Source organism: Thermobia domestica, chromosome 3 (genome assembly GCF_964235325.1).
Source record: "Thermobia domestica chromosome 3, izTheDome1.hap1.1, whole genome shotgun sequence".
Lineage (NCBI taxonomy): Eukaryota > Metazoa > Arthropoda > Insecta > Zygentoma > Lepismatidae > Thermobia > Thermobia domestica.
In genome coordinates this window covers 173,626,874-173,654,312 of record NC_137456.1, presented here as the reverse complement: position 1 = coordinate 173,654,312, position 27,439 = coordinate 173,626,874, and the positions used below count along the sequence as shown (strand labels likewise).

Below are 27,439 nucleotides of genomic sequence, written 5' to 3'. Positions count from 1 at the left end.
AGCAATAAAGATTGGTCTTAAAAGGATATATTTTCGTGAATCAGCTGCACAAGAAAAACCTGATTTAGTGCTCCATAAGTTTACCACCTGTCGCTACTGAGTTGAAATGTTAGACGGAAGTTGTGTTACATCTCTTCAGTCGTCTACAACACTAGCAAAAGTTCTGGACCCGACCTAGTGAAATTATAGCAGCTGAGGGAAGATTACTTTTGCTGGTAACTGTACATTACTTCATCCCCGTCAGTAGCACTGATGAAATTGAAGGTAATATTATTTTATATGCGTGTAGCATTTTCATTTTTGTTGAGTTTTATGAATGTAAAATTTCTGCAATAGCAGCTAGAGATGAAGACAATTTTCAAAATCAAAGTTTTAATGAATTCGTTTAAAGGAATATACTATAAACATGCCAAACAGTCAAAAATGTTAAAGAGTGAATAGTTATAGTACTTGTCTACTTATATAAGTAATGTTACGTAAACAAAATCTACATGTTGTAAGTTGTTTTGTGCGAACTCAATTCATTGTTATCTTACCGAATTATCCTGCACTCTAATGTTCTTCATTTCACAGATTACAAACTAAAATCCTAAACTCTGAGCGAATTTCTGATGCGACATGTATCTCTGTCATTGAACCTCGGTGCATACAGTAATTTCATTATTATTATTATGAGTCGTTGAGCCACTCGCTATAAGGTTGATTATTATACAGGGTGAGTCAATATTACCTCCCATACTTTAACGGCTAATAAAACAAAAAAATAGTGAAGAAAGAAATGTGTTCATTTAAAAATATAAAAGTGTATTGGAAACAGTTTGTAATCAATTTGTTCTTATTTGAAACGAAACAATTGACGATAGAATTTGGAGACGGTTTTTGAAAATTACTGTTTGTAAGTGCTCAATATTCACAGACATAATACGAGCACTTTTAGGTCGGCCAAATTTTTTCAACTCTGAACCCGTTGTTCGGAAATTCTCGAACCACTGTAAATTGGTCTTACATGAAATAGCAAACTTTAATTGAGAAGTTCTTTGCACCGAACTGCTTGTTTTGAAGATTTCGGCTGCATATGTGCGATTAACTCCAGACCAAACCGTAATGACGACTGAAAACAGTAGGAGAGTGTTGAGCGGAAGAGATCTTCTCCCTTCTCGCTCTACCACTGACATCGCTACAACAGATAAAAAGAAGTGGATACTATGGACAGTAACTATATAGTCTATTGATGTGTAATTGTAACACGCAAGACAACAGAGTAATTCAAATCAGAACATAGTAATTACAAATTGTTATCAATACAACTTTATATGTCCGAATAAACAACCTTCTATTTGCAACACTTTTTGTTTTATTAGCCTTTAAAATTTGGGAGGTTTTGTTGGGTCTTTTGTACAAGTTATTTAATTACAAATTTAAGTTACAGTCTGCGATTTTTTTTATATATGCGAAGGACACAATACAATAACCGCACTTTGCACTATAAAGCATTTAAAACGTCAGTTATCTATCTTACATTTTATACATTAAATAAACGCACAGAACGAGGAATGAAGAAGTTAACTTTTGTAAAGTAATCCATCAGGTGTAATCAACCAATGTCAGAATGTAATAAACTGTATGTTACTTTTTTAGAACTGAAACCTTAATTATCATTATGTCATTCGAGGAATTTGCACTTTGAAACGAAACAAGCCTACAGCAACAAAAACTTCATAATTACTAGATGTCGAGTGGCAGTTATTTCTACTACGAACGTTTTATGTGATCTAAATATTTTATATTTCAGAACATAGTACGTACTTTGGCGAAATTCTGGAGTCCAATTGCAGCTATTTTGTAGCGATCAAAACCTGATAATTTGGAAGATATAAATCTTGTCCATGGAGCTATGCCATAAAATGATCCAGTCACGTTCCCCGATTTCTGTAACTCAGTAGCATAGTGTAGTCCCTCTCTTAATTTCATTTCATTCTTGTCACTGAACCTTATTCCAGTGAACAAATAAAGGATAACGTTAACTGTTTGAACAGCGAAATCTTCTGGGGCGTTCACCAGTTCTCTTGCAAGAGCTTTCTTTTTAAATGCTGCTATTAGAGACTCAACTTCTCCGTGAATAACAGATTCCATATCGCTCTTCCCCATGCCAACATCTCTCATATGTCTAAACGTATAGCGTTTCTGTACTAACCAATGTGGCCCATCCGCAAAGAAGAGTCCTAGTAAGAAAAAATTGAAGTTAAAATTTGATATTGTTCAAGTAATATCCGGAAATAAGTTTACATTTTAATATTTTGTTTGTTAAAATGTTTGTGTCAAATGGCCTAGTGTTGTATCTGAAACCTATTGTAAATAAATAAATAAATAAATAAATAAATATTTAACGCAACATGATATAATGTAGAAAAGAAACATTAATTATGTCCTCTGAAATTTTGTTTCGTGCCTCTCTGTGCAAGGGAAACCAACATTTACACATATACTTGAAAATTACACGTACATCAGAAATTTGTAGAAAACGTAATTAATGTCTCCTAATTTATAACGTAATTAATGTCTTTCCACTTCTCCAATAAGTGGAAAGAAGAAGTAAACAGAATTGGTCATCTCACCTGACTAGGCATGTATTAAATGCATGATTCCACCTTACTCTGAAGTATAACATATTTTCATGAATTAAAAAGAGCTAAAATTCAAGGAAGAAAATTAAAAAATAATTTTTCTGTAATTAAATACATATTAAGAACCATGCTGTTACTATTGAACTATACCTCCCTGAGAATGGAAAATTCAGAATAGATATTTGTTTCTTATACGAGTAATTAACAATTAACAATCCATTATTAAATTGTGTAGGAAACCTAAACATTGAAAATAGAGCTCTTCTTTAGTTTTATCTTGTATTGTTATCTTGAATATAAAATTGGGACATGACTTAAAAACTACAAGATAGCATATTTCTTTTTTCATTTTTCTTGTCTTTTCTTTTTTTAGAAAAATTGCAATTCTACTCAATCTACTGAAATTTGTTTCTCTTTATCAATCTTAATAGAGAATACATTCAGTACTTTGTGTAATTTTATTTTATACAGTCGTTCAAATGTCTTTGCACTAATATTCACATACGAATAATATAAAACAGTATTGGTATGTTCGAATTTCTTAAGTTCATTCATTAAAATATTCTGGTTTTGAAGTCGATTAATTTCGCTCATTCAATGTACTTTCCAAGGACAATATTTAATTTATCACTGTACATGATAAAAATCTGAAGAATTGAAATGTCCTGAATAAAATAAGAAATTGTAGGTGCAATAATTGGGATCACACTCTAATAGTATGCTCTGTTCTTCATGATCTAAGTTTACACATGGTAGCATAGAATAATTTAGTGCAATTGCTTCATGTCAATACACAGAGAAAGTACGTGTACGTTTGGTAAGTTCTTATTTCCTTTGTTTTTCTCAGACTGTGCTTCTGTTACTTCTCAATGAAGTTTTTTACTGTGTTTGTGAGACAATTATATATAGTTTATGGGAATATAGTAAATAGTAATAAATACATAAGTCCAAACGTTTTCATCATAATTCAATACAATGTAAGTGCAAACAAACTTAAATAACTTTAGTGAAATAAAGTTAATATTGCATAACAAGTGTTTAACGTCTTAAGTAGCAAATATACGTGCTGAAAAATAGTGAAACTTCGTAAGACTACGTGGGTTCTTGATGAGATTCATTCAGAAGAATGTTTCAGTTCTTGGTTCGAATGTTTATTGTAAAAATTCAGTAAGCAAACATTTTTATTGTAGGTATATCTGAGGTAGATACTAAATTACAATATCTACTATATAGTATAATTGAATGTTCTTGCAATGATGTAATGAACTTCATTTCAGCATTTTCTTAGATATATTTTGCTAGCAAGATAATTTACATTGGTTTAGAACAATTCAAAGACTCTTTTGTTAGTCCATCTATAATTTGGGACCGTTTTAGGATATTGGCGATATTGGCAATACTCATTCTAAGTTCTTCAAGCCAATATGACAAAGAAAATGTATTATTGTGAAAGTTGTGGTTTCGCGTGCCTCTTTGTTTTCTATTTACCCAAATTATACTTTGGGACTGGTATCCGGTGACTTGTAATACCTAGGTATATACTAATTTTTCCCGTTGTAATTGGTGTAATATTTATTTTAATCTAAAAAGGTTTTTAACCAAAATTACTAAGAAGTCTGTCCTCTCTACTAGGTCACATGATGATATCCAGACCCGATGGAAATGAGGAAATAGTTGTGATATATATCCTTTTAGTGTGTATGTGCGTCAAGTAAAGCTTATTTGCTTCTTCTAGTGAACATCATCTCTTCCTTTTCTTGTATTCTCTTCTACGTAAGATTGTTGTAGCCCTCATCGGTGTCTTGTACGGTGATGTTAATGAATGTGTTTATACATGGGCGTCGGCAGAGGGGTCGAAGGGGTCGGTCGACCACCCTAGAAATCTAGTAATGTTACCTTGATCTTGAAGTAGTCAAGTATATATATTGAACTTAGAAGGAGTTTCCGGAGACAGGATCGTATGTTCCTTCTGTAGCACTTCACGATAATTCCTGTTTTCAAAATCTCAAACGTTGAAAGAATCAAGCAAGTTATCCTCAATCGTTCCCATAGAAAATGAAAAGCCACAACTTTAAATACTTTTGCAGTGGTTTCCTTTGTAAAGCAGAATAAAAGTGTTTCTCTGACTCATTTGTCTGATCTTTGCAACAATCGGAAAAGTATGAGCATTTAACAAATATTGATGTTTAAAATAACCCAAGAATTCTGTTTGTGAAGGCAACAATGTCATCGACTCCTCTGCACCTGTTTGCCCTTTGGCTGTAGCAAGATGATCCTGAATGACCCCGCCTCCTTTTAAACCAAGAATCTTGATGGATTACAGAGAGGGGAAGGGGTCGAGAAGACAAAACTGTAAATGGAGCAGCAGGGACAATGATTGTACTGCTGTCAAAGATTGTCTTCCTTGCTTTTAGTAGCGTTCTGAGCAGAAAGAAATTGAGCGTTTTATCCTATGAGACCCCGCGGTTTAAAAGTACAACGTTATTTTTTGCGGGGAGGATGGAGATTGACCCTTTTCAAGAAGAGAAAGGTTTAGTTTTGCATAATTGGTTGTGCACAGTTATTGGAAATCCGTGTTTCTGGTGTGTCATATACGCGGTTTTCGTTTTCAAAACTTCAAAGTTGCTCGGGAGTGTCGGAAAGTGATAAATGTGTGTGGTTTTCGATCTCTGGTCTCTTTCAGATTTTAGTGGGTGTTTTCCCCTTAGTTTAAAATTTATTTAATATCTCATGTGTACGTGAGTGAATTAGAAGAATTGCTTTTTAAAAATTAATCATGCATAAACATAAGCAAATGAAATACGATGTTTTTCTAAAACATCAAGTGTCTTCAAATTTGGAAAATACCAAACGTGATATTCTAAGTGTTGAAAATCTGAGCGAAGAAAAAGAGTTACCGGAGGGCAATATCGTTAGCGTAGCTTCTCCCCAAATGTTCCCTTGTGCTTGTGCAACTTTATTAGGTGAGGAGACGTCCTGTGACCCAAAGGACATTAGCAATTATGTAAACTTAAATTTGAAGTCAAGTTTGTCGGACACTAGTTGATATGAAATATTGATATCGCCGTTGCACCCGACCGAAACATGTGACTTTAAACAAGATGTTATGCCAGGAAAATGCCCTTTTTTATATAAGTGGTTTGTTGAATTTTCGTGGCTAGCATACTCTAGAAAGTTGCGAGGGGGATTGTGCAAAGAGTGTGTTCTTTTTCGATCTCCGGTAAAAAGAGGATTGCAAGGGCCTTTTATACTAACACCGTTTAGGAAATAAAATGATTTTTTTGCATCTGGATGACATCGAATAATCTAAAGGCATCGGGCGTCCACAGAACGTGCTCAGTTATTTTCGAATGTTATGTCTACGAAAAGTTTGCCCGTTGATTTTCAAATTGATGAAGCGGCTCGGAAGCAAGTTGAGGAAAACTGTCATCAATCATTGAGACAATTGTTTTTAGTGGGACACATGATTTATCTTTACGAGGAAAGAATGCTAAATCTGGCAATTTCTACGATCTCCAATTTAAAGTAGATTCAGGAGATATAACATTAAAGCAACACTTTGAACCTGTTGCTCAAAATGCAAAATACTTATCTGTGCAGACTCAAAATGAATTGATATCAGTTGCAGGCAACACTTTTTATGAACAGTATATAAAGGCTGAAATTGTTTCTTCCCACTATTATAGTGTGCTTGCAGATGAGACAGCTGATATTGGGGGTGTAGTACAATTGTCTCTAGGTATTCGGTTTTATGACACTATTGAAAATCAGATGCAAGAGCATTTCGTAGGTTTCATTCCATTAGGAGAGTTAAACGCCACATATATTGCTAGAATAATTCTAAAAGCATTGGAAGAACGTGGATTATCTCAGTGTGAACTTGTAGGGCAGGGTTTCGATGATTGTTCCACCATGGTTGCATGTAGTAACGGTGTACAAAGCATTATTAGACGACAATTCCCAAAAGCGTGTTTTTACCATTGTGCATCACACAAGCTTAATATTGTCGTTAATAAGCTATGTTCCGTTTCTTACATACGAAACACAGTGGATACTATCAAAGAAATCACAATTTTCTTTCGCTAGAGCCCATTAAGAAGAAAAAAATACTCCAAATATCCCACTTCTCTCTGAAACCCACTGGACTTCCAAATACAGCAACATCAGAAAATTTTCTGAACATTTCATAGAAATAGTGTGTGAGTTAGAAAAACTCTCAATAAATTCTACAGTTTCTGAAACTAGAATCAATGCTTATCGTCTTTTTTGTGCAGGAACAAAAGGAGCATTTATTGTTTCTTTGTCAGTTACCAGTCAATATTCTTCGTACCTTGAGCCAGTAGCACAAATTTTGCAAGGAGTTCACTTGAACTTAATGGCGGTAAAATCACACATTTCGGAGTTGATTTGTATGTTCAAAGAACAGAGAGATACAGCTGAAATTACATTTCATTCGATCTTCGAAAAGTGTATTCGTGTTGCTGATGAACTGAATATTCAGCTGTCAGTTCCCAGACTTGCATCTCGACAAGTTCATCGTGCTAATCCATCATACACAAATGCAGAAGAATATTATCGGCGAACCATATTTATACCGTACATAGATTCTTTGTTACAGTCGCTAAATAATAGATTTTCGGAAGAACATAATCCAGGCTTTTCACTCTTCACATTACATTACATAAAAAACATCTCTAAACTACAATTCATGAAGATGATGGATGAAATAAATGAAATTTATGAATTTGATAATTTCCTTCCTCAAGCTGAATGCTGGTACGATTTTTGAAAACACAGAAATCGAGATGCAGAGAGTTTAGAGAAACTCTCTCTTTTTGATTTGATGGCTCACGCCACATTTTATCCGGTAATAAAGCAAGGAATACAAGTAACGGTTACCCTCCCCGTTACAACATGTAGTGTTGAGAGACGTTTTAGCACCCTAAAACGTGTGGAAAGTGGTTAAGGTCAACTATCTCTGAAGAAAGATTGACAGGATTGTTTATGATTAGTCTCCGTCGGGAACATATAAATAAAAATAAAACACAATTCACATCAGATGAGTTGGATGCTTTTGGGAAAGAACCAAGGCGTATGCAATTCTTGTTCAAGAAGTAGACCTATATGACACATAATAATGCTTATCTATCTATCTATCTATCTATCTATCTATCTATCTATCTATCTATATATATATATATATATATATATATATTATGTGCACTTTCCTTTATATTGTGGTTCGCTTTTTTATATAAATATAATTTGATTGTTCTGTAAAGTGGCGTTTTGTAAAGTGGCTACGGAAGAAAGAAAGATTTTGTGCATTTTGTGTGAACTTTATGAATCAAGCCAAGGAATTGTTTCTAACTGGTGGCTTAGTTATTTACAAACACGAAGATGCCGACGATTTTATCTCATAAAATCTGCTCTTTTCCTGTTTGTTAAGTAAAACCGTAATATTTTCGTAAATACATTTTTGCATGTGTCATTTTTTCAAATTTCTATTTATGTGAAATGATTAGGTTCTGATTTTCATGCACAAAAAATATTTTCTTGTATTTATCGAGATCCTGAGAGCAGTCTCGTTGTTGCATAACTTCGCAAAGGACTGATAAATAAGCATCAAGAAACACAGTACTGTTATAAAGTTTTCTCTTTTTGGGTTGGTTTATTCTGAGTTTAGTATCCCTTACAGCCCCGAGAGTGAGGTATGGACCCAAAACTTCATATGGAATGCAAACTTCATGAGCTCAACTTCTACCGGAAATCTAACTTGAATCTCCCACACCAAAGGCACGTACGGTAGCAACATAGTCACGAACATGCATTCTTTCTTTCTCTCTCTCTCTCCTTGATTCTTTCAACGTTTGAGATGTTGAAAACAGGAATTATTATGAAGTATTAAGAAGGGAAGATACGATTCTGTCTTCGGAAAGTTCTTCTAAAGTCAACATAGTATATGTACTTGCATGACTTCCTAATTATAATATTGTGATTTTGTTATATATATATATATATATATGTGTGTGTGTGTGTGTTATTAGCGTTTCTTCTTGACCACCTGCGAAAGTTTCTGGTTATATATTCTAGTCCTCGGTAGATTTATATATAGATCTACTTAAACATTCCTTCTCCTCGTCTATGTTCTTGATTACGAAAAATATGATCGTATTGCATTCCTGGTTTTTCCAATAGCTAATACCAATGTGAACATAAATTGAATAAAATTATGTATTCTTCATTTGATGGATAAGAGTGTGTTGTGATTTTTGGTTAAACGTGCAGAGGGATGATATCGTTTGGCGTTGCTGGCATACAAAATAGTGTAGAAGCTTTCTTATATTGTTATTAGTAAGTGAATTATTTTCTGTAGAAATCTTCTGATTTAAGAAAAATTGGATTCTGCTGCTGTTATTGTAAGAGAAAATTACTAATGGAGGTGACAAGTTCTTTGTTGGGTATTTTGATTAGCAGTTCTTTTTGTTCAATAAAGTCATTAATTTTTCTACACCTGATACTATTACTATTAAATTGATACGTTGTGTACTCACACTTCTGAGTATGAAATGAGTCTTCTTACCCGTTTTCTCTTCTAAGTAGATTATAAGTTCTGTCCTTCTTTTTCCATCGTTCAATGTGATTTTTTGCCAAAAATTATTAAAGCAATAAACATTATTGTTATTAAAGTTTCTTTGGAATGGGTGGACGTAAAGAATCAACATTTAGTTTGTGAGAAATGTATAACAGAACTGACTTGCGTGAATTCAACCTTGCGTACATAGAGTGATGGTTAAACAGATTCTTGGTAGAATTGCATGTCACATTTTAAATCAAAACTTGCTTTGTAAATCATGATAATTTAAACTGTGAGAAGCCATAAATTTTTTATCGTCTGCATCAAACTGATTTGAAAATGCACTTTAAATGAAGATATGGAACTTGAGTACTTTGGTCAAATAAAAATGAAAAAACAATTTTGTAAGGTGTTTGATCATGAAAAATGCACTTTACATACTAATAAAGCAAAATATTATAACAATAATATAATGTGTTTAATTGATGTGTTTATATTCATAACACAAAACTGACAAAAGCAATAAATACTATATATTAATATTTATGTAACAATTTCGGAAATGTAATATTCCCTTCATCAAAAATCAATGCTAGAATAAGAACGTAAGCACCGTATAAATAGAAATTGAACGTAGGACACACTCACTCTTCCCAGATGCAATCAAGTTTTCTCTTAACTCTTTAATATATGTCTGTACAAGACGTAAACGTTTAACTGGGTGCTTGTTACATATTTTCTCTAATTATTTTTACACCTCTGCATTTGATGACCTACCCATGTGGCAGCGATTACTGTTCAGTTCTTTCCCTTTAATTCTTTCATTTTTCTTTTGTCCAGCACTGCATTCCATGACGTATGTATCACATATCACAAGCTCGCTCATCCATTTCATAAATACATTCTTCCCATGTTCTTTAATAAATTGAAATCCTTTTCACTTTTGTATCACACTCCTCTTTTCCCTCTCCAGTTCCTCCATCTTTTCCAATCTATGTTGAAAATTTGATCGAGATCAGTTGGGTGGTTCAAGAGTTATTAAGTTTTATTTATTTTTATATATTTCTCTCTTCTCCTCCCCTAAGGCCTACCGTCAAAGTGATATTATAAAAAACACCCTAGGTCCGAACTTCATCCATATTGAAAATTTGATTAGATCGATCCTGTTGTTAAAGCATGATGAAGTCACAAAGACGGTCACTTTTATTTTTATTCTTTTTACATATATCTACCCCCTCTCCCTCAACATCGTTATGTTATAAAAGTGAAATGAAGAAAACATCCCAGGCCCGAATCTTATATATATTGAAGTTTCATCGAGATCAGTCTGGTGATTCAAGAGTTATTCAGTTTTATTTATTTTTATAGATTTCTCCCCTCCCCTCCCAAAGTTCTACAGTTGAGGTGATATGATAAAAACCACCTCATATCCGAACCTCACCTGTGTTAAAAATTTGGTTAAGATCGGTAGGGTGATTTAAACGTGATGAAGCCACAAAGACAGTCACTTCCCAGTACAACGATAATATATATAAATATAAACACTGGTTCTTCCTTTTTGATTTAAATTTGAGCCACATTAAATAATACACACACTTCGTCCTTTATATTGATTCCATTTATTTATATTATATATCTGGTTGCTCCTGACAACCTGTTATCCAAAACCTTATTATTTTTGAACATTTGAATATCTTTTATATATTGACAACATTTGAATATATCTTTTATATATTGACAATCATATTATTTTAAAACATTTCTTTCTCCTCTTCAGATATATAAAATCAGCCAGCCTAGTACATATTTAGAAAATCTTATTGCCCAAAAATATAAAAATATACAACGTACCGTTGTACCAGGTTTGAACTTCATATATATTGAAACTTTGATTGAGATCAATCGGGTGATTCAAAAGTAATTCATTCACGAACATAGTCACTTTTATTTTTAAATTTACTGATTTTTGTATATTTCCCCATCCAGGATAAAGTTTTACCAAATTGTCAAAAATCGTACTTTTTTGGAACACCCTGTATAGAACACAGGTTGCTTCTGATAGTTGTAATAGAGCACTAATTCTCAAGTAGACATGTAACAATATACAAAAGAAAAGAAATTCAACATCGGATAATATCTTCAGTTCTTGCTCTAAGGTCAAAATCTCGTGAAATTGTAAAAAAAATCGTCCTTTTTTGGAACACCCTGTATAAAATAGCTTATGTTGTTATATCCCTAATAGGACTGTGATTTTCTTGAAGCATGTAGCAACAGGCATGCGAAAAAAGAGATCGAATACATTCTTCACGAAAAATAGAAATTCCATAGTGTTTCATATCCCCATTTGTAAAATGTATATTTTTTCTTGAGAAATCAGTTTATTTCTTACTAATCTGTAATCGAAATGATTGTATTACCTTGGATTTTAAAACGCGCTTTTGATTAATTGTACAACATCATTTGACAATTTTGGCGCCAAGTTGAGTTATTTGTTGCGACAGTACGATGCACAAACCGGCGTCAATGTGCTGGTCTATGCTTTGAAGTCTCATTCAGGCAGTTCTTGTCGAGTTGTTTGAATGTTTGGTTTGTGCTTGTACAAGTGGATGTGTTAAGTATTACGAATTGGCGTTATTTCGAAGTTATCATTGTTGTGGAAGTGTTTCGGTGTCCTTTTGTGTGTGCACTGTGCATGTGAAACCGTATTAGAACCGAAATGGAGCGGGGGGGAAAAACTTGTTAACAAGACAATCTCATAGCAGTCCTATATTTGGATTGCCTAAAAAACTTAGTGAAAATACTTTACCAACTTATGCAGATGTGTTAAGGTCGTGTTTTGAAGAATCGTATAAACTATCTGTAGCTTCTGCGTCGGAAAAAAAAGTTCTTTCTCCACAGTGTCTGAAGCTGTTGCTACACAAATTGAACTATTATACAACAAGGCGTCTATTCGAACTGTGACACATACTAGAGTGGTTGAAATGATAAAACCTTACCACGATAAATACTACGCACTAAGAAAATATTACAATGGTGATATAGGGAAAGATTCGTTTAGAAATAAAGTGGAAAAGTTCACCATTCATGCAAACGGTAAACTATTTGATATCTTCCTGCAAATGCGATATGACGTTAAAGTGCTCTTGTAACAGAAGAAAAAGCCTTTGCACATGCCCAATTGTGATGAACTATAATTACAAGAAGGAAAATAAGATCTCCGTTATCGAACGAAAATTTCTTCATGATCAAAGAACGCAAAGACTTTGTTCCATCGGTAACGCCGACTGAAGGAAACTACAAGAATTAGGAAGAAGGAAAAGAGAAAGGAACACGAAGCTGCAATTGCAACTGTTCAGGATCAAGAGGTCACTACGTCTTCTGAGATTTGTTTGGACGAAGAGAATACGGAGAAAGTGAAATATAACAGTGAAGAAAGTATGCAGGCAGAATATTCCCCAGCACAACAGCAGATGCGATTGAAACTGACCGCTACAGCCTTAGCAAGTGATCGATTCGGTTTATCGGACAAATCGACCGCAGCAGTTGCTTTTCTAGTGTCCTACAGAACGTTGGTTTAATTACAGAATGCAACAAGTTCTTGGTTAAAATAAAAGTAAAATTAGTAGCGCATTGCAAAATAAAGATCGAATGTGCCCTAAAGCTATATACTTTGATGGTAGGAAGGATGAAACTCTGGTACAAGAAAAGATAAGCAATAAAATGTATCGCAGAATAAGAAAAGAGCCTGATAGTCAGTTCATTGGCCATATAAGGCCTAGAACTAGATCTGCAAAGGATATATCTGAGAGTATACTTTCTTATTTAAGTGACAAAGACGTGGACTTAAATGATCTTGTTGCTATCGGCTGTGATGGGACAGTGGTTAATTACGGATGGAAAATTGGAATTATTCATAATATTGAGGTCAAACTTGGAAGACCACTCCAGTAGTTCATTTGTTTATTACATTTTAATGAGTTACCTTTCAGACATCATTTCAAGTACCTAGATGGTGACACTTCAGACCCCAAATCATTTTCTGGAACTATCGGCAAACAATTGAAACACTCTGAGCAGCTTCCTGTTGTTGGTTATGAGAATATTCAGACCGAAGATATCTCCGTAAAAGAAAATGACCTGAGCAAAGACCAAAAATATCTTCTTGATATTGTTAGAGCTATAAACAGCGACGAGTGTCCAAGTGATCTTGCAGTAAAGGATCCAAGCCCAATAAGTAGGTGGCTTACTATAGCGAATCGTATTTTAAGGTTACATATTTCGACGGAAGATCCTTCATTTGAGCTGAAGACATTGGCGACTTACATTGTAAAAACATTTGCTCCAGCTTGGTTTGCTATTAAACAAACTTCGTCTGAAAAAATGGTGCAATACATGTGTTTAAATTGATTCAGACATCACGATATCTACCGAAAACTTTATTAGAAATTATCAACCCTGTAATACAGAGAAACGTTTTGCGCACCCTGAAAACCTTATTTTGGCCATGGCGATGGATGAACGGAAACACATAAGAAAATCTTACAGAATATTGTTGAAATCGAGGAATCAACCACCTTCAGGTAAAAGTATGAGAAATTTTTTACCACCTGATCTCAATTTTGAAGCAACAACGTGTAAACTTTCATCACCACCAATAATGGTCCATGTAACAACAGCGAGTATTTTGTTATTTTAAAGGCAAAAATAACTACCAGAGTTTGACTACGTAAAATTTCCATGTCACACGCAGTCCGTTGAAATATGTGTTAAACTTGTAACAGAGGCTGCTACAAAAGTGTGTGGCTCCTTAAACAGAGATGGTTTTATTTGGACCACACTTTTGTCACGCTCTATAATGCCAGATTTTAGTAAGAAGTCTGATTTTAAAGTTATGCTCGAAATACAAAAGAAATAAATTGGAAAGCTTCTACAATGGTTGGTTGGTTGGGAAGGGTGTGGGTGGAAGTCGAATTGCAGCCACCTCGTCGTGGTGAGTCCTGGGTCATTTCTAAGATCAGAAATGAGCGAAGAGCTGCACGCTAAGGTCGAAAACATAGAAAATTATTCCTTTCGTAAAATTTTAGACTTTTAAGTTCCAATACACGAACTGAAGATACTATCAAATTTCTATTTTATTTTTTCTGAATATTCCCGCATGGTTGGAAAAAATATAACCGCCATATTAAAACTATAACAACATAAACTATTTTATACAGGGTGTTCCAAAAAAGGACGATTTTTTTTACAATTTCACGAGATTTTGACCTTAGAGCAAGAACTGAAGATTTATCCGATGTTGATTTTCTTTTCTTTTGTGTATTGTCACATGTCTACTTGAGAATTAGCGCTCTATTACAACTATCAGAAGCAACCTGTGTTCTATACAGGGTGTTCCAAAAAAGTACGATTTTTGACAATTAGGTAAAACTTTAACCTGGATGCGCGAACTGAAGATGTTACGCGATTTAAAAAAAAAACTAACGTTTCGATAGATGGTCCAAATTTTCCGCACTATTAGAATTCGATTTGAAAGAAATCGTTTTTTTTCGACCCACTCTTGCTTTCATGAGTCTTAATAGACTGGCTTATATTTATCAAATACAACAATTACATCATGCTCTCTACAACAATAGTAATTGAAATTCCTGAACAAATCACGTAAAATTCCTTTGTTAAGCTGCTGTATGTGGTACAATATCGAATTCCCTCAATTAACTTAACATCTGGAGATATGATCTCGGAAGACAGCACAGCCAGTTTCTTCATAAGAACACTTTTATCGCCTTTCCTGATGTTCCCATACTCACCGAAAAGACTAAATGGAAAAGGACATAGTTCAAAATTAAGAACATATGAGAGATCCACTTACCTCTTCTGTGATATAACTAATAAGTGGCTCTATACTTTTTCAAAACATATTTTTCCTTTTTTTAAGTTTGACTTTCTTTTTCAATGATGAAGTGGTATTCATGGTTTTTCTTAGGCTGTGCTGGAATCCATGCGGCAAATTATTTTTGAAATCTGAAACCATTTTATCACCAATCTCCAGAGCATCTTGTATATTTACATTAACGTTGCCTGTCTGTCCAGTACTTATGCTGACAATATCATTAATATCAGTATTTAGTGGATGAATGCGTTGCTGAAAAGCGTTTCTTATCCTATCTCGGTCATTTTGATCACGAACTATACGACTGGCTCCCTCCTCTTTATAAGTATTCTCCTCTTCCATCAAATTCATTGTCATGGACACGGTGTTGCAGATATGGTAAGAAAGAATTCATCCAGCAACTTGATCTGGAGAAAAAGTCATCCCAATGAGACCTCTTTTTGCCTTCCTTTTTCTAATATAAGTTGATTCACCTCACTGATCTACAAAGAACACCATTCCAAGGTCCAGCTCTATGGTGGCAAACACTATGATCTTTTAAGAAGGTGTCTTTAATCTCAGAAGATTGAACATTTTCCATCTTAATAATATGCCACATTATGTATCTCGCATAGTTGAAATGTGCAGCTGCAAAAAATATGGAATCATACGCTTTAGACAGTACACCTCAATTAATCAGTCATCGTCTCTTTGTGATCTAATAAACAACTGAATAATGACAACAGGGACGATTAACATGTCAACCCACTAACGACTAGTTGGATTTTCCTTTGTTTTGTCAAGTTTACACTGTAGCTCTTCTACTGTATAAGTACCATTGTAAAAGAAGTCATCAAGAAGAATGGATGCCATCATACGCAACCCTCGCACTGCTTTCAACCATACTTTTCCGAAAAGCATGTTCCTCACACCTCCAAATCCTCCAAACTGCTTCCTTTCATAAGATATCCAATGGATCCAATGAATAACATTAATGTGTGCATCATATCTGGTCTAGCAACAAGGTGATGACGGCGCTCAATATCAGATCACTTGATATTCGTTATGACTGTATATTTACATGTCTGGTGTGCTATGTATATAGGGATGTTTTTCTGACAACTTGTTCCACATAACAAACGATTTAAGCACAATACCTGAATGGGTAGAGAATCAATAAGTGGCTCAAACATATAGAGTGTTGCAGTTGACGTACAATTTGTTTGTTCGACAATTGTGTTCATTTAGCCCGGCCATTCTATATCGTCATCAGTTGAATATTTTACAACCACTGCATATCCATTTCTATGGCATGAGGAATATTTTTTGAAGTTTTGATAATAGTATAGAGAGGTGGATCTTTCCTGATGGCCACAAAGTGTGGACATAATTCCTTTAGGCCGCGGTATAGCACAGGCGTTACTTGTAGCAAGTCACTGAGTTTGAGCTTACAAAAATATGAACGTTTCAGGCGTGGTATTGTTAATTCATGTGATCGTCTCGTGTTATCGGGTGTATGCAATTCCTGTACACTGTACATATTAGCGTAATATAAACACCTTTATCCCACTTTTCATATTTATACAAGTTTTATTGCAGTGTTTTCATGAGTAAGAAATATATATTTTATATTTTTCTTTGTCATTTCCTTTAGTGTGGTCCAATTTGTTTAAATACTTTGTTCATAGTGAATTATTAAAGTGTATTTTTTAAATTAATATTTTTCCAAAATTGTGACGTCACTATATTGTTCTCATACCAAGAATGGTCACCAAACTGTTCCAAATTGTGGAAATGTTTGACTACATGTATCCTGTCAAAAATGGCATTTTGACTGTATAGTTGCTGTGTTACTGAGATTTTATTTCATCCATCAGCGTTTACTCCGTAAATTAGAGGTGTGAAATAGTGACGTCATATATGACGTAATGTTGAGGATTGCCCAAGGATGCCAAGGTGGAATCAATCAGAATTTGAAAGACAACACTCCATTTCATAATAAAAAGCAGAGAATACAACTTTATACCATGTGGTACGGTATAGCGAATTTTACCATTGTTATCTTCTCGATTACTATTCTACCCATACTATTCTCCAAAATGAACTTTAGAGATGTTATAATTTTCTTAGCACTCCACTTTCACATGGTCTCCTCTATCTTTTTAACCCTTCTATTGCCTTTATGACGAATTCAATAATATTGCTTACACATCTATACTGAATAGAACTTTTTTCCTTTCTTATCTCTTATCTCTTCTAAACTTCCTCTGAACCTCTTCTGTGATTTTCTCTCGTCTACTTTTCTGTCCTGCTCTTATTGCTTCTTCAATCATGTTTATTTCTTCTTCTGAAGGTTCAAAAGTATTATTCCTACCGTCCATAAATGGTCTCAGGTTAATTTCCTTTTCACATATGTTTGAAGATATTTTCATACTTGATATTCTGCCTGTCTTATTCATCAATTTCTTGAACTCTTGCTTCTTTCCATTCTACACTATTGGCTTTCTCATACGTTTTTTAGTGTTCTTGTTCCTCAAGTTTCTCGTTATACATTTTCTTACCAGATTACTTTCGTTACTCCTCTTTTCATCGTATTCATCAATTTCTTGAACTCTTGCTTCTTTCCATTCTACACTATTGGCTTTCTCATACGTTTTTTAGTGTTCTTGTTCCTCAAGTTTCTCGTTATACATTTTCTTACCATATTACTTTCGTTACTAATCTTTTGGCTGCTTGTAGAGCTCAAACAATTTCGAAGTGTTTATATATATATATATATATATTAAATTTATCCTGAAGAGTGAAAGATTTACTATTATAAATGTGTCATTTTGAAGTAAGTGAGAAAGTTATTCTTATGTATTTTAATATAATTTTATATTAACTGTTGTTAACTGTTGTTTAACTGCTATAGAAAAAGTTATCATTTAGTATAATTTTAAGTTGACGTGATTGTTATGAAGAATAAAATTATCAAAAATATACCAACCTATGTTCTTATAAAATGCACGGTAATCTGCAACAAATCCTTTAACTCTCCCTTGGAATTCTGGCCTCACGAGAATTTCTTTCACACTTTTGTAGTCGTTACATACGATAGCTGGTGCACTCCCTATATACATTCCCATTATAGTTCCATACGTTTCTTTTAATCTCTTCAGTGCTAAATCTAGTCGATAAGGGTGATAGAGAAATAACAGTGGGTACGAACCAAATATTGGTAGCCATGGAAGTCCTGTGGAAATAATATTGTCAGTCACTATCTACGTAAATAAGATGTTCAGTCTAAATAAAAATATTTATAGGTTGATTTTTTTCGAATCTCTGTTTATCTTTTCAACAAGGCGAATTTCCGAAACTAAATGTAATCTGAGAATGTCTTTTCCAGTGTGTCGTATCAAATAATAGCAATAATAAATATTACTCTGAAATAATTAACGCATTTAAACTTTCTATAATATTTAATTCAATTAACATTGCTACAAGTTCAACCGCAATATTTTAACATATAATTGCATGTTTTAATTCATATTTCTCTTGTATCATTATATCTATTACACCAAATGAAAGTATTAGGAGAACTAATCATGCAAAGTTCAATTCTTCTTTCTCTTTTTCGTATATTATTAATAATATTATTTTTTCATTTCTTAGAAATGTATCACTCACTATAAATAATGATTTTAACATAGATGGAAACAAAGATTTTAAACCTTGTTTCTATTATTCTAACCCCTTCCAAATTTCCATTCAACCTCAGAAATATATCGTTCATTTAATATTACGAGGAAAGATAAATTATACTATTTGTTATTAATAGTTGCAAAGTGTAAGAACATGTGCGAGAAACTAGCAAACATTCTGATGTCTGTGCTATGTAATACTTGTGTTTAGAGACTGAATAAAAAGACTGATCAACATTTGCAAAATTCAGGGAAGGATAAATGTAAGTAGCACTTAGCAAAGTATTTAGTTGGTGTAGGGAAGTGTAAGTTATTTTAGAAAGTATGAAGATAAACAAAAATTAATAAAGATAAAATGGAAGGAAAAAGTTAGTAGAAACGACTGGTTTATCGTAACAAATGTGTTACAGAACAAATGAGTATATCTGTAACTTATGTGGTTCGGTCTTATTAAATAATAACAATCGGAAAGCAAAGTGGATATTATTATGATATGTAATGTGATTGAAAATTTCAAAATGTGGTTCTTCTACTGACTACTGTTAATTCATGACTAAAATTCTGTGTATATGGGTATAATAAATACAAAGCATCAATATAGTAAATATTCAATCAGTTATCGTAATTTGTTAACACATACATATAACCTTCCGTAACGTGCAACGTAATAACATTTACTATATTTTTTGATGAATTTAAAATAAAAATAATAATGATTTTTGTTGGAGATACTATCTAAAAATCAATTTATAACTTGCTCAACATTCATGTACAGAAAGTCTGTAACTTGACCCCATTTCTTTTTCGTATCTTTAGATTTCAGTCGTCAGTGTTATCAAACTCTTTAATATTTGTAACAGAGTGATTTGTTTCAGTAAATACGTTATTGTTAATATTGGTTCAGCCTACTTGGATATCATTTTTAGACAAACAAATGCGAAAAGGAAATTTACAACACATATAACACCGAAGTTGTTTAAAGAATGAGTGAGTAAAAGTTCCGAAAATTTACTGTCAATTTGTTTCACTTGTAAATGAATTGAATACTAATCAAACGTTCTTTATGAAGATACAATACCTTTTGGAAAATTCTCTGGTCTAGATAGGCATCTTTTTACAATTACAACAATAAATAGTAATAATAACAAAACAATACTGAGTGGCGACATCTTGCGGAAGCTTCACTAATCTGAAAATAAAGAAATTCAAATGTAAGAATCTATTTGTAAACTGAAAGTAAGACTGTTTTCTTTGAAATATAATGCAGCATTTTGTGTGTTTAGCATGAATAACAACACTAATATATTATATTAAATTTCACAGTAAAATACATACATAGATTTGCATATCAGTTTTCCTTTCATACAACATTTCTTCAGATTTCCAGACGTGCTTTTCCAGTATAATGAGTTTGTCTGAGTGAGTAGTAAATATACGTACCGTATGTACTAACATTTTTACTTGTACCTTTACCTATATATGAAGAACACTCTCATGTTTTTTTTATTTTGAGGGCCATTATAAAAACGTCAAACTACTTAATAATAAAGATAAGTGAAGTATGCAAGAAAATGGAGTAGGTATGTAAAATGAGAAGAAAATAATCATTTGTGTAATACAAAGAGAAGAAGTATCGATGGAAGAGGAACATGACACAATCTAAAATCTTATTTATTGTTCTTCCATTTTTCGTTTGTCTTTCTTATGCATCATAGAAACAGTACTGTTTCTAATGAGGATTATAAGAAAAGTTTTCGTTGAAGACAAGCACACATTTAAATATCGTATGTAATATATTGACGTTAACGTAATATAAATAATATATTATATTAGATGTTTTCTTAATTTAATTATAACTAGCTTAGCAAAGTATACATTACTCACACGAATAATATTAAACAACCCGAGGTAGGCCATCGCAAAATTAGAGCAATTGCTAAGTTGTGTGGATAGTAATTAATGAAGTATTCGATAGCATGAGTAAAATAATTAAGAATACACATTTTTGTCCTCTGTTTATAATGTACGGTGGTGTAAATTGAACATCGCTTGACGCCAATTCAAAAGTATTATACATATTGAAGAAACTGTGCACATGTTATTGAAGTATCTTTTCCTTAGGATTACATTTTTATATTGGTCAAGTAATCTTACATTACGATCCAGATATAGTCTGAAACGTGTATGAAAATGTATATAGAATACGAACTAAATACTATTAATTGTTACCTTGGATGATTCAAATTATTTCAAAGACAAGCCTTTACATCATGCATGTTTTCAAAAGAAAATAATATTTAATTTGTACAAGTTAAAAAAGTAGTCTAATGACTCGAGTAAAATTATTTACGAAATATACTTTCAAGTTATGTTTACAGTCTAGCAGAGCCCTAGTTAGAAGATTTTAGCGCCAGGGGTGCAGTAGAATTCTGTGTTCCATATACGAATTTCACCAAGCTTTTATACATATAAGAGAATGAGCTTTTGTTGTTATATTACGTTCAATTTTTATCAAGCTGCTTGGATACGCCATTGCAACAGCCAGAATATCATCATGTATTCTTTTACAAATAAGAGCTAGAGCTACTATTTGAACTTTTTCTAAACTGTTGCCTTTGTTGACATACAGATCCACTTAGAAAAGAGTTATGTAATACAGTACAACTATTTACAACGTTTCAAAGTATCGAGTATTAATTGCAAACTTCTGAAATGTTATCATATACATGACAACACAAATAGCATTTTAATTTCGATCCTTTCACGGTAAAAAATATTTTGTGACATGTAACGGAAATTCAAAAGGAACCTCAATATTGGTTGATGGAGCTGAAGAATATGTTCAAAGTTTATATTTAAAATCCAAGATGTAGTTTAGCTATTACAAATCTTTGAAATTACAGTAATTAGTTAATTTCTTATTGTAAGAATGTTCTGAACTTAGGGTTACTTATTAACTTATTAAAAATACACTAACACACACATACACACACACACACACACACACATATATATATATATATATATATATATATATATATATATATATAGAGAGAGAGAGAGAGAGAGAGAGAGAGAGAGAGAAAGTGCGGGTTTAATAGACCCTCTGTTTTTCTCCGGAAGAAATAAGAACAGCGAGTTGGTAATACTGTCAGAAGGTGTCACTCCTTTCCCTAGTCATCTAAGTAAAGTTTCAGTCGAGTTGTGAGGTATTATTATATGTGTGATGAAGATTCTAACATTTGGCATAGGTATGTTTGTTTCCGTTTCTCTTCTTATAATCTGTACATGCAGGATTATATAAACAATGTTGTATCACGAATAAAATATCGTTGTATGTTACATTAGCTTGGTGTGGCCTTAAAATAAATACCATGTAATTTATTCAAGAAACATGTAACATTACTATTGGCAGCTAAAGTGGACCCCAATATGGTGACTAAACTGAAGTAGGGTCCACTTTGCCCGACCTTTACAATAGAGTGTTTAATTGTTTGTGTTACTTACTACTTATTACATGAATAACGTAAAATTTGTGAAGTTGTTGTAAGTACATGCCTATTATACAAAAGTAGGTGCCTATTAAAGGTGATGCATCATGGTAAAAATTAGCGATTATAGTGATAAGTGATACTAACCATTATATTGTTATAGTAAATATTTAGCGAAGATTGTAAGGTGAGAAATGGGTGCACTGCGTACAGTGTTTCGAGTGATGGCATAAGACATGCAGTGGATTAGATTTTGTTGAGCGTTATATTTCTGATTTGCGTAAATAATAAATAATATATTGCTCAGCTCGAGATAGCTAAGTATTGCTCAAATAAATCTGAATTGTTAATTGTTCTTACATAAAAGTGAATGAAGCGCGCACAGTACATTTTTATTTTAGTTATTGTTTTTCTATTTTTATTACTTATGGTTTTGTGATAGCTAGTGATTTTCTGTGGTTACGTATCAGGAAAGTGAAACAACATATGATATTTTGGTAACAGTTAAAATTTCCAGGTTAAATTGGAGGCGGGAGTCCACTTTATCCGAACGTTTTGCAAACGGGTAAAACTCGCCAATTTTTGGTTAACAAGAAATAACTTAAAATTTAATACAACGTAAGTGAAATTGTTGTGTTCAAACATTGTACAAGTAAACAAAGAATTGTTTTCTTCTAGTAGTATACAATACATCTGTATATTGACAAATTTCTGTTTGAGAAAAATGGGGGTCCAAATTACCCGCACTTTCTCACTTTCTCTCTTTCTGTCTCTCTCTCTCATATATATATATGTGTGTGTGTGTGTGTGTGTGTGGTTATGTACGTATGTATATATCTTGTCTATACAAGTATTTAGGAAATGATCGCAGTAAATTTCTTCACTTTGGAATCATTTCACATATCACATATCAATGGAATAAAAAAATAGTATTAGCGATCAATCTTTGAGAAATTCATTAAGTTCCGTCCCATTAACCTCGTATTCTACAGATGTTTCAAGTTCGAAAATGTTATTATTCCCCTTGTTTCCCTTCATTTTTAATACTCCCGCGCAAACAGTAGCTTGCGAGTGTCTCTTTATCCTTCTCCTTTTCATAGCTTCACTCTCAAAATCGTGATTAATCCGATTGGGTAGAAAGCGGGTTTAACTAACCAATCTCATCAATATCAAAGCGCAGTAGACATATTTCAGATTTTGACCGTTTCTGATATTGGAAACGCACACTATAAGATATTACTGAGCGCCTTGTATATCACTTTGTCACTAACAAATCATATATAATAACTTTTTTTAAAGTAGTAAGTAAAAAAGTTGTGACTGTCCTTAAAACGTTTGAGTTGCGAGCGTAGGGAGCAAGAAAATTTTTTTCCAAATTTATTTCTTTGCAAACAGACAACAATATTAATTAAGGCGCCAATACATTTACAGGGCGCAGCGTCGTTTACTCTTTTCTAATACTTTTTTTTTTTTTTTGCTCGTTCTACGCTCTCTTTGTATCAGCTCCAGGGCTACGGCCCGCTTGCTCCCTCGTAGGTACGGCTCTTTGGTCTAGTATTTACAGCCGTTATGAATGACATCGAAAGTGAGATATAGCTTTCAATTACTTTTTTTAATGATTTTTAAGAGGTGTGTTAATATAAAAGAGTAATGCGTTAAACACAAGATAAACAAACTTCTTTAGTTCTCTACAAACAAAATAGTTCTTTACACACACACACATTTGTCTGCATTTGGTGCACAGAAACTGTAACTTAATTGCAGGTTAGCATTACCTGAAATAGTTCTTCATTAGTGCATTTAATACTTCTTGTATTACAACCAAATAGGGAAGAAATTAATATTGGTTTGATTAACCCTTTCAGGATCTTTGGTAGCTTTTGTTATCATGTTGATCATGATGTAGTATCGTCTTTGACCGCTTATTTAGGTTCTATAACAGGCATTTAAGCCAGGTTTTTGTTTTATTAGTCAAATCACGGATGGACCAAAAACACCCCAGATGCGTTTTCGAACTGATTATCAACTTGGTGGCGCCAAGAGCGGGCGGATTGGCGAGTTTTATTTATTTTTCTTAAGACAAATTTAAAGAAAAATTCATGACTTTAGTTTTCAAGATATCAGATTGGAACTTTGCATACAAATATGTGTGTACGTTTGGGTATTTCTCAATTTTTCTGAGTTCAAGACGTGAAACCGGGGTTGGGCCCGAAGGTTGTGATTTCTTTTCAGAAAAATTTCCGGATTTTCCCGCTTCTTCCGGTTAGGTATATAATACCGACATGGGAGTTATACCGTTGAAAAGGGATCGTTATACAAAAGAAAATAACGTTTGAACCATGACTCTAGGTCAAATAGTAATGAGAGAATAAATTTTTATATGTATAAATATATATGTGTGTATATATAGAGATAGCCTAATTCAGATTTTCAACAATTTTTCCGCTCTTTGTTTTCAAGATACAAGATTGAAATTTGGCACCGGTATTATGTACGTAACAACGTATTTTTGGAAAAAAGAATCCGATCCTTACGTCAACCCAGGCCTGGGCCACAGAGGCAAAGGGCCTCATGGAGAGTCGTTCTGACGCGTTATTATTACCATACTAAAGAGTTCGACTAACATATGTCTCCTGCAGTAGTTAGTCCTTTAGTATGACACTAATATAACATGAAAACGACTCTGAATCAGGCAGAAAGTGTTTTAGTGGGATTTTTTAAAAAAATCCAGGTTTTTTCCTAATTCCTCGATTTAGGTGTATGATATTTCATGTGAATCATACCTCTGGAAAGGGTTCGTTATGCCAAAGGCAATGGCTTTTGAACTATAACTCTAAGTCAAATAGGAATGAAGCAGTACATTTTTGAAGTATTTATATATACAGAGTGGGCTACCGACAAAGTGTAAGAGGTGATTCCTCACATCAAAATAAGAGAAAAAGTTCATATGTATCTATGGTGAAAAGTATTATCTGTCAGGAAAGTAAATGTAAACCTTTTTTTTCGAGTCTGCCATTCCTGCGCTCCATCCGTGGAGGGTATGAGAATTAAATCAATCAAATGTTTACTGAGGGACAAGAAAAAAGTCTAATCTGAATAAGACATTGCAGAGGAGCACAAGCTGTGAATACGAAAAGTGCATAGTGTAAATAAAGGACGACACCGAAAGAGAAAGCCAGAAACAGCTGCTAAACGGAGAAAAAAGAGTAAAAATTGTCGAAATGGGAACATAAAACACAAATACAACAAATACGCCGACAACTAAACGTTCACCACGCCATGATCTTGGTGTAGTGGTTAAGGTGCTGGCTTACAAATGCAAAGAACGACAAATCTAATCCCCGTCAAGGACATTTTTAAAGTTTTTTGTTAATAATACATACAGCTCATGAGAGATGGTAAAAGAGTTCGTATTTAGTCTTTCGTAGCAATTATTATTGGTAATGTTTAATTATACCTTTTGTCTTTGCGTATTGCTTTTATTCTTGTCTTCATTTCGAAAGAGAAGAATATCCGAACAAATGCCACCAAAATTCCTCTTATTTTGAATGTAAACGCCATTTGCCATTAGTAAAGAATAAAAATTGAACGTTTTGACGTAGCTGCAAAAAGTAAAAAAAAACATGGAGGTAGAGGGGTTCGAACCCATACTCATGGTTATTAAAAATACAATTTCTACCTGTCTTACACCTCTCGACCATGTTGCTAAGTTAACTTATGTTTAGAATAGGTTGGTCAATACGTTTTCCAAAGAGGCCTGGTTTAGTTCTCACGCAGCTCAGGTGCAAGAAAGGAGAAGGGAGCAAAACACTTTTTCTCTCTTTCTCTGTGTGTCTATTTATTTATCTATCTATCTATCTATCTATATATATATATATATATATATATATATATATATATATATATATATATATATATATATATATATATATATATAACTCTATTTGTGAATGCCATAACCACCCTAATTTTCAGCTGATTGAGAGAAAACTTGGCACAAACATTAGTTGTTGAAATATCTTGATGAGTTCGTTAACCAGAATAATCAGATGAAAATGTTCAAAATGGCGGCAGTTCATACTCTTAAAAAGTTCCAAAAGGAACCAAATTTCGTTCATAAATAGGTATTTAGAAAAGTTGAGTAACTTTTCCTCTTTTACTGAAATATTTAGGTGCAGGGACTTATCCTCTTTTATTGAAATATTGGTTCCGATTAATCGCCTAAAGAAGGTTCACGCCCTTTCGCTACGGTCAGGCATTTCCTTTGCAGGGAGGGGGAATATTTTCCTATCGGAACAAGATGATTGTTAGTGATGCTATGAAATTACACATTGAAAGTGAACTAACTTGTGAAACGTGTTATTTGAAAGAATAATATAATAAATGTGCTTTCCCCTAATACAGAGAACTGTAAATCATGTATTTCATCATGAACTGTAAATCATGAGTTCGGCAGCGTGAATGGTGAGTAATGTTATTTGATTTGCTTTTTAGAAACACACTGCGTTGCAAATAAAGGTAGGCAACATTAGTGGTAAGTAAAACAATAGTAATAATAATAATAATAATAATAATAATAATAATAATAATAATAATAATAATAATAATAATAATAGGTGTTATTTGTGGCAAGGCAATATTTTCCTCAATTCTTCTTCAAACGTAATGATTGTAACGCCATATCTCCGTTACAAACAAAATATTAGCAATTTATATCGAGAAAACGGAAAAATGTAGAGTGATGGGAGCAACGTTGGGCAGTATGCAATCATAGTACTCAGAAAAATAAGCGATTTCAATGCAAAATGAACGAAGAGTCATTGCCATGGGGAGTCATGGGGCCACGGCAGAGCCCTCTTTAGGCAAAATCTCGATCATTTATATCGAGAGAACAGAAGGTGATAGGGGGATGGGACCAACGTTGGACACCGTGGACCAATAAGGCGCATTGAAAAAAATAGGTGGGGGTGCCAGCCAGCCTTACTTGTTTGCACAAAACAATATAAACTAATATTGTCGAAAAACACACACGAATTAGCTAGTAATATTTCATATTATTATTATTATTATTATTATTATTATTATTATTATTATTATTATTATTATTATTATTATTATTATCAACAGCGTCTTTTCATTACGTGTGCATGTTTGACATAAAACCAAAGAGAAGATCCATCATTCGTACAAAGAAT

The 27,439-nt window shown here is 33.2% G+C and overlaps 1 protein-coding gene across 1 annotated transcript in view; it reads right to left on the bottom strand.

Annotated features, from left to right (window-relative positions):
- Nucleotides 1–27,439, bottom strand: part of LOC145680866 (methyl farnesoate epoxidase-like) — a 75,179-nt gene that overhangs the window by 31,498 nt on the left and 16,242 nt on the right. Inside the window, exons 2-4 of the mRNA XM_081752001.1 lie at nt 19,832–19,942; nt 18,060–18,305; nt 1,807–2,222 (exon numbers count right to left, since the gene is read on the bottom strand). Of these exons, the coding sequence (XP_081608127.1) occupies nt 1,807–2,222; nt 18,060–18,305; nt 19,832–19,922 (753 nt within the window). The 5' untranslated portion in view covers nt 19,923–19,942. The remainder of the gene's footprint in view (nt 1–1,806; nt 2,223–18,059; nt 18,306–19,831; nt 19,943–27,439) is intronic.